The following is an 11,541-nucleotide window of genomic DNA, read 5'->3' on the forward strand; positions in this document are numbered from 1 at the left end:
AAAAAAAAAAAAAAAAAAAAATTGAAGGGCTGGGGATGAGGTGGTATACTTGCTTAATATTCACAAGGCCTAGGTTTAAACCCCAGACTATAGAAAAGGAAGGAAGGACAGAGAAAAGGAAAGGTTTGTTAAATAACAATTAAAATGCAAGATATCAGATTCCAAAAGTGGGAAATTCCTCAGGACAAATAATCTAGTTACTTTAATACATAGGACCGGAGATTTAGTTCAGTGGTTCCGGCACCTGCCTCACAAATGTAAGAACCTGAGTTTGATGCCCAGTACCAATAAATTAATTAATAACAAGAATTATTATGACTGAAAAGAAACTTGAGATATATCAATCAAATGTAAAGTGTGGTGTTTTTGAGTCCTGACTCAAACAAAGGGACTCAAAAATACCTATAAAGATGTGTAATGTGTGTGTGTGTGTGTGTGTGTGTGTGTGTGTGTGGCTTCCTAATAAAGATATACACTTAAGTATTTACAGATGAAACTGCATAATATCTGAAATTTGCTTCAATATAATCCAGTGTGTATGGGAGGAAAAAGGAGAGTAGTAGAAGAAACGAGATTGATTTTAAATTGATAATTTTTGAACTGGTTCATTGATACAGAGAAGTTCCTTACACCATTCTCGTCTATTTTTATGAATAGTTAAAAATTTCCACAATAAAACAATGAAGTTTGGGACTGGGAATGTAGCTTAGTGGTATAGCATCTACCCAGCATTGCTAGGACCTGAATTCTCTCCCCAGAATTAAAAAAAATATATATGAACCTGGGCATGGTAGCGGTCACTTGTAACCCCAGCACTCAGGAGGCTGAGGCAGGAGGATGGAAAGTTTAAGCTCAGCCCAGGCAATTCAGTGAGTTAGCCAGATCCTCTCTCAAAATAAAAAACAACAACAACAAAAAAGGCTGGGAATGTAGCTCAGAGGCAGAGTGTTTTCCTAGGATGTATGAGGCCCTGATTTAATCCCCAGTACCACACACACCCAAAGCATGCATAAAATCTGAAGTGATGCGTCTGAATTATTGTTATTATTGCCATAACTGGATCAGAAGTGGAGTAGGGGCACCAGGTTCTGAGAAGCAAGAAGCTTGCAGTCTTGTCTCCCAGAAACACAAATGAAGCTGTCTACCCGCTTCCGAATGCCTTCAGGAGAAATCTTTAGGGCCATCCTTCCAAATCTGGCCCCAACCTGCCCTTCCAGCCTCATCCCCACCCCTCATTCCTTGTTTCCGGGCCACATGGTCATTAACTTGCTACTTCCTGAATGTGGTGGCCTTTGCATTTGCTAGTCCCTCCACCTGCAAGCCTTCCTCCTATGAACTCCTAATCTTCTTTCTCCACCCTATTCCTCTGCTCCCGGACAGAATTAGTCATTCCCTACCCTGGACACACCTCCAATCTATCACACTGTCTGGTAATTATTTCTTTCCACATCTCCCCCACCCAATTCTTCACTGCCCCAGATTGTCTATCCTGTTTATCCTTCTGTGCTCAAGGCTTTAATGTAGCAGGTATGGTTTTGGGGGATAGATATGTCTGAGTGGCTTTAAGAGCCTCATAGATTTGGGATGGTCCATTCCTGAGTATGGTCTCAAGAAAGCGGCCCACACTTTGGCTCTTCCTTCCAAGAGGCCCTCACTAAATTGGGGAACAAGAGGGCTTGGGATTTAGCTCAGTGGCACTGTGCCTGTTTCACAAGTTCAAGGTTCTGAGTTCAATCCCTGGTACCAGAAAAAAATTGGGGAACAAGAAAGCAAACAAGTCGCCTAACCCATAAATCACTTACAAGACTACCTGGTTAACATCAAGTCGGTGAAAAGCTGAAGAAAGAAATTTAAGAGAAAGGCTTTGAGTCTAGTAGTATGTGTGAGTCACATGTCGGAAATGGGGATGGAAAGAGAATTCAAAGACAGAGCCAAGATCTCACCAGTTCTCTAAGAAATAGCCCAGGAAGCTGGATTTGGTGGTGCACACCTGCTACTCAAGAGGCTAAGGCAGGAGGATCACATGAGCCCAGGAGCTCCCAGTCAGCCTGGGCAACACTAACACAATTAATCACTCAATCAGTCAATCAGTGTATCAGTCAGTGAAATCACCTGAAGGAACTCCGTGAACTAATAAAGTAACAACCCCTCCTGATTTTTTTGGGGGGAGGATACAAAGTCCCTGGATTCTCTCTTCCTCTTCTGTCTCATACGTGATAAGCAAATGCTCTACCACCGAGCTACACCTCCAGCCCTGTGTTTTATGTTTTTGTTTTTTGTTTTTCAATGCTAGAGACTGAACCCAGGGTCTCTGCGCTGAATTATATCCCTAGCCCCTTTTAAATTTTTTATTTTGAGACAGGGTCTCACTAAATTATTGAGGCAGTGCTTGAACTGCAATCACTCCTGCCTCAACCTCCCAAGTGCTGGGATTATAGGCACACACCACTGTTTTAGGCTTTTCCTGAGTTTTCAGAAATCCTACAGCCTAGAAACTTAGAAGCCAGCACCAGCTGTTGATGCTTCTATCCTGCCGGTCCCTAACAAATCATCCACCAGCGGGGAACATTAAACAGCCAACCTGCATCCAGTCAGCAAAGACTGAGAGCCCCAAGTTCTTAGGACCCCACTCCAATCCCAGCACACACCAGGATATCGGCAAGTGTCAGCTTGTCTGTTGCACTGGGAATCCAGGCCCAGATCTCCCCTGTAACTTCAGCTGCGCTTTACACTCTTGGTGGCCCACTAAGGAAAGGCAGAGGTCTCAGTTACAATGTGATCGCAGAACTGGAACATGGAAATGGGATCGAGTACAGCCTGTGGGATCTATTGGCCAAGCGGGGCCAATATTCCAAAAGAATCCCTGGGGAAGAGCCCACAAAAGTCAGCAATAAAGGATAAGTGTCCAGGTGACCTCTTATGATCAGTCTCCCGGGGCAACTTCTCACATCATCTCAGCCCCTTCCTCTTTTGGAGATAGGAGGGTCTTATCAGTCCCTAGCCACCTTCTACCACATACTTTTCTCTCTTGGAAAAGTGTCCCGGGGTCTTATGCGCACTTTCCAGGCTGAGAAGATAATGACAATAGCCTTGCCCACCTATCTCCTTACTAGGAAGAGATAAACAGGAGTTTGGAATAAAGCAATAAAAATGATGAAGGGGCTGGCTCTGTTTACTCAAGGAAAGATTAAAAGCAGCAAATCTTTTGGGAAGCTGGGCTGTGACTGTTGGGGAGATGAGTGGTTATTGTCTCACAAGAGACAGAGGTGAGTAAATAGGGAGGGAGGAGTCAGAAACTCTCAGGGAAACTTTGGAGTAAACAGGAACACATCCGCACTAACGCTTGTGCTCCGATGTTCACAGCCGTTTTCTTTGTAACAGCTGCAGAGGGACTTGATCCAAATATCCACCCATAGGTGAAAGGATGAACAGATTGTGGTACAGCCATATAATAGATGTACTCAGGCAGGAGTGAGGGATTTATACACACAACACGCCTGACTCTCAAAGTAGCGACGCAGGCTAACGGTATAGCTCAGTGGTAGAGTGCTTCAGATACAAAAATAAATAAAATGATGCTGCTAGGTGTCCTGGTACACATTTGTAATCCCAGAACTCGGAGGCTGCCCAGCCTGGGCAATTTAGGGATCTATCAAGGCTCTGCCTAAAATGAATGAATGAATGAATAAATAAATAAATAAATAAAAGGCCTGGAGGACCGGGGATTTAGCTCAGTGGTTCTGCTGCCTACCTCACCAGTGCAAGGTCCTGAGTTCAATCCCCGGTACCAAAACAAAAAAAGGCCTGGAAATGTAGCTCAGTGAAAAGGCCCTGGATTCAACCCCCTAGTACTGCCAAAAAGAAAGAGGGTGTGGTGGTGAGTGAAAGAAGTTAGATCAAAATGAGTACACACTGAATGATTCCAAGGAACACTAAAAAAGGCAAACCGATCTACAACAAGTGTTACTTGGCGAATATGAGGCCAAAGGAAGGAAAGATCACCAACGGAAAAGCAGAAACTTTTGGAAGTGATGGTGTGCTCAGTTTCTTCATTGCGGTGAAGGTTGTCTGTGGATATGTGCGTCGTAACTCATCAAATTGTACCCTTTTCCCCGCTAGAGCTGGCAATGGAACCCAGGGACTCACACGTGCTAGGTATGTGCTCTGCCACTGTGCCACACCCTCAACCCCAAATTATATACAGTCTATTATACATCAATTGTAGTTCCACAAAATTGTAAAAATACTTTTTGAAACCCTTAGCATCAAGGAAAATAGCGAGAACTCCCCCCAAAGGGGAATGAGATAAATTTATTAGCTCTGAGGAACTGAGCCACCACTTCCCACTCAGAGACATTTTCTAGGGAGTTTCTCCATAAAAGGTCATCCTAGGTTCTAGTTATGGGAAAATGAGCACAGGGAAAAAAAAATGCTGAAGTAGAGGGCTACACTGACTATTTGGGTGCAAAATCTCATTAGCTCCCAAAGGGTTCTGGGTAAAATGCTGAAATCTTATTTACTTGACGTGATTCTTTTAGAGTTGGCCTCATTTCCCTCAGGACACTGGGATCTCAGTTTTCCCAGTCTCTTCCCCTCTTAAGAGGCACCCAGTGTGGCACAAAGTTGTGAAATTTTCTGGGACTGGGGAGGGGACCTGACAGGGAAAACCTCCAACCTTGTCGCAGCTATACCAGGAAGTAGGAGGAGGCGCAGGGCTACCTCAGAGGGACAACCTGGCCGGCCTTGCTGAGTGCTTGGAACTTTTCCAGTGAATGAGGACGAGCATTCCCGAGCTGAAAGAGTCCCTCTCAGGTACCAGGAGGAAGGGCTCCAGGGTCCTTAGGCCCTGGTTCTGTTACTTCACATCTAAACCCTCCTCAGCTGGCTGAGTTTCCTCCTGCTGTCCCTGTCCCCTGCTTCCACCCTACTTGTCTGTCTAGTCTCCATCCTTCCACATTCCTGAAGGCCTACATGGTGATGTTCTCAGGTAGCATTTAGGTGTTCAACACTCTCCTCCAGCACTGCCTATCAGCACTGTCCTGAGTCTTTGGTTTCAGATTTTTCTCCTTCAAGAAAGAGTTAAAGGGTGGGGAATTTAGCTCAGTGGTTCTGCTGCCTATCTCGCAAGCACAAGGACCTGAGTTCTATCCCCGCACACACAAAAGAAGAAGGAAGGAAGGAAGTTAAAATCAGCACATTCTCAGGAGGCTGAGGCAGGAGGATTGCAGTGAGTTTGAGGCCAAACTGAACTACATAGTTAGTTCAGGGCCAGCTTGAACTATGCAACAAGACTCTCTCAAAAAACTTAAATGAATAAAAAATAAAATAAAGTAAACATGTTTACTATCTGTTTTTGGTTCTAGGAATCAAAACCAGAGGCTTTTGGCATACTAGGCAAGTATACTACCACTGAACTGCATCCCCAGTCCACATTTTCTTGCTCTGCATTTTTTTTTTTCTTTTCTCTTTTTTAAGTACCAGGGATTAAACCCAGGGCTTTCACGCTAAACTAATCCCTCAGTCCCCTCTTCTCTCCTCTTCCCTCCCCTACCCTTCCCTTCTCTTCACCTCTCCCCTCCCTCCCCTCTCCTCTCTCTTTCCTTTCTTCCTTTTGTAGACAGGGTCTTGCCTTACAGTTCAGGTTGGCCTTGAATTCACTATGTAGCCTCAGGCTGGCCTTGAACTCATGGTAATCCTCCTGCCTCAGCTTCCAAAATGCTAGGATTACAGGTGTACACCACCATACCTAGCTTTACTTTTTATTTCCATACAGAGTCTTGCTAAATCACTAATTCCCCAGGCTGGGCTGAAACTCACACTCTTCCTGCCCCAGCCTCCCGGATAGGATTACAGGTGTGCACCACCAGGCCCAGCTTAATATACTTTCCTTATTCTTACATCAGCCAACACATTCACTACGCTACAGGTCTGCAAAATGAAGCCAGATTTTGAGATGTGTCCTGCTTCAACCATGTGAAGGGGCTTGAACTTGGACTGTCAGAACCTAAAGAAATCCTGGTGCCAGGACTCATGAAAATAGCCAGCAAGCTGGACAGAATCTCTCAAGCCATGTGCATCAGACTGGACATGCTATCAGGGCCTTATCCCAGAGGTGAGGTATCAGTGAGGTCTGGGGAAACCAGCCAGGGAATCCCACTGTGAGGCACTGAAAAGTTTGAAACTGCCTTAAAGGAACAGTATCTCTTTCATGTTTTATTCTCACTGAACTTTGTTTCTTGGGAATCTGGGGTGAGAAACTCCTAAGAATGTTAACGGGCACAGACTTGTGTTGCTGAGCCTACAGCGAGATGGGCTGGGAAGCAGTGAGCCAACACTGATGTCCCATCCAGCCCTGGCCATGTGTTAGGAGGCTTGCAGGGAGGGACATGCCCCTGTCCAGAGAAGGCACCTGGTTTCCTGTGTCCAAGCCTAGGAGTCTGAGGTCATGGGAAAGGGCAGTGTCAACAGTGTTGGTGGAGAAAGTCTAGGAAGCAAGACAAAGAACTAGACTAATGCTTAAGGAGTTACTGGAATTCTGCTGGCTCCAAAAGGCGTGGGTTGAGAATTTGGGGAATCCACAGAGAGATAGAAAGGGGTGGAGGTGGGTTGACTTTGACCTTACTCAGGGCCTGATGAGTATGCTGGGCAGAGGGCTATGCCATTCTATGTGATGTTAGCAGTCAGAAGTTAGGAAGCCAAGATGTGGATCTACGCACTGTCTTCCCCATGGATTGGGGTATCTGATCAACTCACAAAACATTCAGGAATCAATGCTGGATAGTAGTGCTTCCACAAATACTCTACTCCATCCACACTCCTAGGTTGGAAACTTAGCCAACATCCCTCCGCCTTTGCAAAAACCAAGGTGACTGTTCTCTATGTAGGCTCCCCAGTTCGATGTCCCACCTTTCCCAAGCCCATGGATGGTTTGGGTGCCTTTCTTTAGGATCCCAAAGAACCCTCAATGCTTGCCTATGTTGTATAGCCCATGCCATGTGGTAACATCTGTCTCCCCAACTGACATTCTGCAATCCTGAAATAGGAACTGCTCTTACTGTGTCTGCCATGGCCAGGTCAAGGCCTCTTACAGAGTGAACAGATGCTTACATATCTGCAAGGATTGCTCCGGGGCACCCTAGGGGGTTGGGGCCAAAAGAAATTAGCACCACATGCTCTCTGAATAATGCAGACAGACTTGGCATGAAGGGGAACAATAGATACCAGGCCAGCCTACTGCCCACTCTGCCCTGTGTCCCAGGAAGCTGCCAAGGCTGGCAGTTCCAGCTGGCAAGTGATGAGGCTTTCTTCCTGGAAGGATTCTTGGCTTGAAAACTGGTCCTTGCCTCTTCTGAGCTTTCCTGCCCTCAAGTTGCTGGGGACGTGACGGGAGGGAGAGAAGTTGAGTCAGCCCCAGCTGTTGTTTCCCAAAGCTCATCTGCCCAGCTCTTGCGTCCCTCAGTTATACATGGCAGGGATTCCCAAGAACACAGGTTTTCCCAGCCCGGGGCATAGGTGGGAGGCAGAGCTGGCCAAATATTGGATGCTGGGAGAATAGCACTGCTTCCAGCCACATACCCATTTTTTTTTCTTTTCCCACATACCCATCTTTAACCGTGACCTTCTTTAGCTTTAACTAACCAAGGCAAAGTTGTAGCCCACCAGAATGAGGGAGAACAGGCCCAGTGCGGATCTAGAAGGGAAGATCCTGTTCCCCAGCATGGGTGTTGTGTATGGGGAGACAGATTTACCCAGGGACACATAATGGGCATGACTCTGGTGGGTACACTGTTCTATCTGTAACAGCCTCGGCCTTGAGAAATTCTCCCAATTGTTCACTAGCAGAGCCCTTCCCCCAGCCCAGGAAACACATACCCAATCACAGCTTCTTTATTTTCCTTTTAATTTTTCCGAAGGATATACATGACATATCCCATGGGCAATAAAGCGCATTCAATGTGTTCATAAGCCAAACAGTCACTTTGTTTAAGCAAACACAAGTACAAAGTAAAATAAAACCACAAAATAATGAACTGCATGTTCATAACATACAAAAATCGCCGCCTACTCAGTAGGTAACTACAACATTCCAACTCCTGAATATATGTATAAATTGACATTTTCAGTTAAAAAAATAGACTTTTGAGAGTTCAGATTTTTAGATTTTGTTTTCTTACATTCTGGAAAGCCAAGGCTCAGCTCAGCCCTCTTTCTTATTTTGCTCCAAAAGCCTCCCCCAAATCATCACTCCCTGCCCCCCTTAAGGCTAGAGGTGAGCATGTCCCTCGCAATTGCACATGTCAAGCCATCAGCAAGGCGTGTCACACGAAAGGCACCAAGACATGAAACTTTTTAAACCAAAAGGGAAGGAGAAAAGGAAAAAAGGAAAAGAAAAACCAAACCATATCTTGCCACATGTGAGAGTACGGTCGAGCAATATTTACAAAAAGGCTAATGGAACAACACTCTGAAACATGCTCGATTAATACCTAGGACTGCTGTTTCAAAAAAAGCTTCAAACTTATTGTTATAGCATCATCACAAAATAGAGGATCACCACTTGTTTGCTTGGCTTTTCTTTTTCCCCCCCCAAAGTGTGGGTCTAATTCCAAATAATACAATAGAATATGCAAATTATCTTCACATCAAGAGTACCCCAGAAAAACAAAATCCATGGCACAGACACTGTACAAGGGTACAGGGCAGGGCTCTGAGGGGCCCGGACCCCATTTTGCCAACTCAATTTTCTAGCACTGAAGGGAGCAAGGGGTCAGGCATACAATGGAGATGATACTGAAATGATTTATCCAATATCCATGCAAATCAAGTTCTTTGGATAGAGGTGAAGAACTTGGACATGGCTGTTTCAGGCAGCTGAAGTCAAAGGGAATAGGAACTGGGCAAGAAGGGAAGTGGGCAGAAAAGGTTGTTGGCCAACAGAACTTCCACTCCAAGTAGAGAGGGAAGACTCGGCTCTAAGAACCTCCACTGACCTAAGAGCATCTCCTCTTACGGCCAGCTCCTCCTCCTGTCCATACGTCTCTGGTGTTTCTTTTTCTCCGTTTCCTTTGCATCCCATTCCCTTAGCAGATTTCAATTGTCCTGGGAGAAAAGGTTGCCGTCATGTCCGAAAGCCCCGTGGAGGCGCTAAAGGAGTTGGTGACAGCCGAGGAAGGGAAGCTGCTGACCTGGGCAGGGAAAGCAGGGGGCACAGAGGCGTAGGTGGTGGCCACCGAGGGCGATGGGAAGCCACTGTGCACGGGGGACGGGTAGGTAGAGGAGCCAGGAGAGGAGTAGGAGGTGGGCACAGGGGATGGGTATGAGGTGGTAGCTGGGGACGGGTAAGAGGTAGTGACTGGGGATGGGTAAGAGGTAGCAACCGGAGATGGGTAGGAAGAGAGGGAAGAGGTGGCTGAAGAGGCCATAACACTTTTTTCTGCCTTCTTGTCCTTCTGCCGCAAGTGGATCTTGGTGTGCCTCTTGCGTTCATCGCTCCTGGCAAACTTTCTCCCACAGATGTCACAGGCGAATGGCTTCTCGCCTGTGTGGGTGCGGATATGGGTGGTAAGGTGGTCACTTCGGCTGAAGTTGCGCATGCAGATGCGACATTGGAAGGGCTTCTGGCCTGTGTGGATGCGGATGTGGCGAGTAAGCTCGTCAGAGCGAGAGAATCTGCGATCACAGGACTCCACTGGGCAGGCATAGGGGCGTTCGTGGGGGGGCGTCTTGCTGGGCCGGTTCGGGTACTTGCGCATGCGGCTGGGTTTGATGAGCTGGGACTGGTAAGTGGTATTGAGGGCCTTTAAGTCCTGGGAGCCCGACTGGTTGGCAAAGGCCTTAATAGTAGAGAGTGGCGTAAGCGAAGGTTGTTGAGTACGGCTCTCCAAGCCTTGGAAGGGCTTCTGGTCTGGGGTGCCCAGGCCCAGATCTCCCTGTTGCTGTGGAAACAGGTAGTCCGGGATCATGGGAACTTGGAAGCCACCTTTGCCAGTTGCAGGGTAGGCTGGAGGTGGGTACTGGAGCACCGTGCCTGCAGAGCCGGGAAAGGCCTGGCCTTGGGGCTCCGGGAAAATGTCAGTGTTGGGTGTGGGAAAGGTGGGTGCCGCAGAGTAAATGGGACTGCTGTCGTTGGATGGCACTGCGCAGCTCAGGGCTGGGCTCTGGGAGGCCGAGGAGGAAGAAGAGGCTGCTGGAGACGGTGTTGAGGATGAGGAGGCTGGTGGGTTGCTCATGCTCACCAGGCCACTGACTAGGCTGAAGAGGGGCTCAGGCCACAAGGTGTTGCCACTGTTGGGTGCAGGCTCCAGAGAGAATCGGCCAGTGTAGGTGATGGGGGGTAGCCGCGTGGTTTGGCTGGGATAGCTTGTCTCCACCATCACCTTCTCATTATTCAAAGAGATGTCAGGAAAAGACTCTGCCAGGAGAAAGAGGAGGGAGGCCTGGTTACTGGAGAGCAATCACTGGAGGACAAGAAGGACCCGGGCTGCCAGACAAGAGGTCAGTTAGCTGCCATCGACTCCTGAGCTGGTTAATAATTGATAGCGGCAGATTGCAATGTTCCTGGACCTGCTCCAGTGGCAGAGCCTGTTTCAACAACAGCTGACGCAAACGCGGAGAATCCCCCTCCACTGCAGCTCCAGTTCCAGCGCTCCGCAGCAGCGGCTGCGCGGGCGAGGGATTCCCGCCAGCAGCCCATGTCCGTGGCTACTGCGCGCCCCCTACCCTGGGCTGCCGGGTCATCCCTGGCAGAACGGGTCGGATCTCCGCCCTTCTTTGGGAACAGGCCACATAGAGACAAGGCAAGCCTTTGGTGGTGGTGGTGGTGGGGTGCAGCCTTGCACATCAAAACAAGCCCTCCCCCTTTCCAGCCACCCACGCAGCTCCAGAGCTCTCCATCCAAAACAAAAGCTGAACCCTCTGCGCACTGCTCAAGTCCAGGGTGGGGGTGTCCCCAGGCATATCCCTAAACCCAGGACTCTGGAGATGCGAGAAAGGGAAGGGAAACCCCGGGTACACCCCTAAGGACCAGGAGCACTCCTGCGGTGATGGTCTGGCCAACAGGATGGAAGCGAAGGAGCTCGCTCTAGGCGCAGGCCACTGCTTACCTGCGGTCAGGTGCTCATAGGGCTGCTCGCCCGGCTCCCCCTGAGGGTTGAAGGCGCTGCCGCTGCCGCTGCCACTGCCCCCTCCACCTGCACCGCCCCCGCTGTTGCTGCTGTTACCACCGCTGCCCTCTGGGGCTCCGGCGGCACCGAGGAACTGGGGAGCCCCGTTATTCAGCAGCATCATCTCCTCCAGCTTGGGGTAGTTGTCCATGGTGGGCGAATGAGGAAAAGAGCCGAACGGGTCGGAGATCTGCAGCGGGGACATCAGCTGCATCTCGGCCTTGGCTGCGGCCATCCCAGATGAGCCGGAGGATGAGCGGGGTGGCAGGGTGGTTGGACGCAGCCCCGTGCTGGTGCTGCTGGGGACGCACTCGCTGGGGCCTGGCCGGGTCACATGCGGGGCGCGGGGCACACTGGGGAGAGAGCAAGTGGGGTTCCC

At 48.7% G+C, this 11,541-nt stretch overlaps 1 protein-coding gene across 1 annotated transcript; it reads right to left on the reverse strand.

The window, feature by feature from the left end:
* Nucleotides 1–8,152: 8,152 nt before the first annotated feature.
* Nucleotides 8,153–11,535, reverse strand: Egr1 (early growth response 1). Its single transcript, XM_010613780.3, has 2 exons — nucleotides 11,103–11,535; nucleotides 8,153–10,411 (listed from the first exon to the last, which is right to left on the reverse strand). The coding sequence occupies exons 1-2, from the start codon at nucleotides 11,395–11,397 to the stop codon at nucleotides 9,081–9,083; spliced, it is 1,626 nt and encodes a 541-aa protein (XP_010612082.1). The 5' UTR covers nucleotides 11,398–11,535; the 3' UTR covers nucleotides 8,153–9,080.
* Nucleotides 11,536–11,541: the final 6 nt, after the last annotated feature.

The sequence above is a fragment of the Fukomys damarensis genome, unplaced genomic scaffold (assembly GCF_012274545.1).
Source record: "Fukomys damarensis isolate Sample0158 unplaced genomic scaffold, DMR_v1.0_HiC HiC_scaffold_3, whole genome shotgun sequence".
NCBI classification, from domain to species: domain Eukaryota; kingdom Metazoa; phylum Chordata; class Mammalia; order Rodentia; family Bathyergidae; genus Fukomys; species Fukomys damarensis.

What these genes read in the sequence shown, in the direction of transcription:
- Egr1 (XM_010613780.3), bottom strand. Translation starts at nt 11,397, where the DNA reads ATGGCCGCAGCCAAGGCCGAGATGCAGCTGATGTCCCCGCTGCAGATC. An exon ending in CTATGAGCACCTGACCGCAG is followed by an intron (nt 10,412 to 11,102) that starts GTAAGCAGTGGC and finishes TTCTCCTGGCAG; the next exon opens with AGTCTTTTCCTGACATCTCT.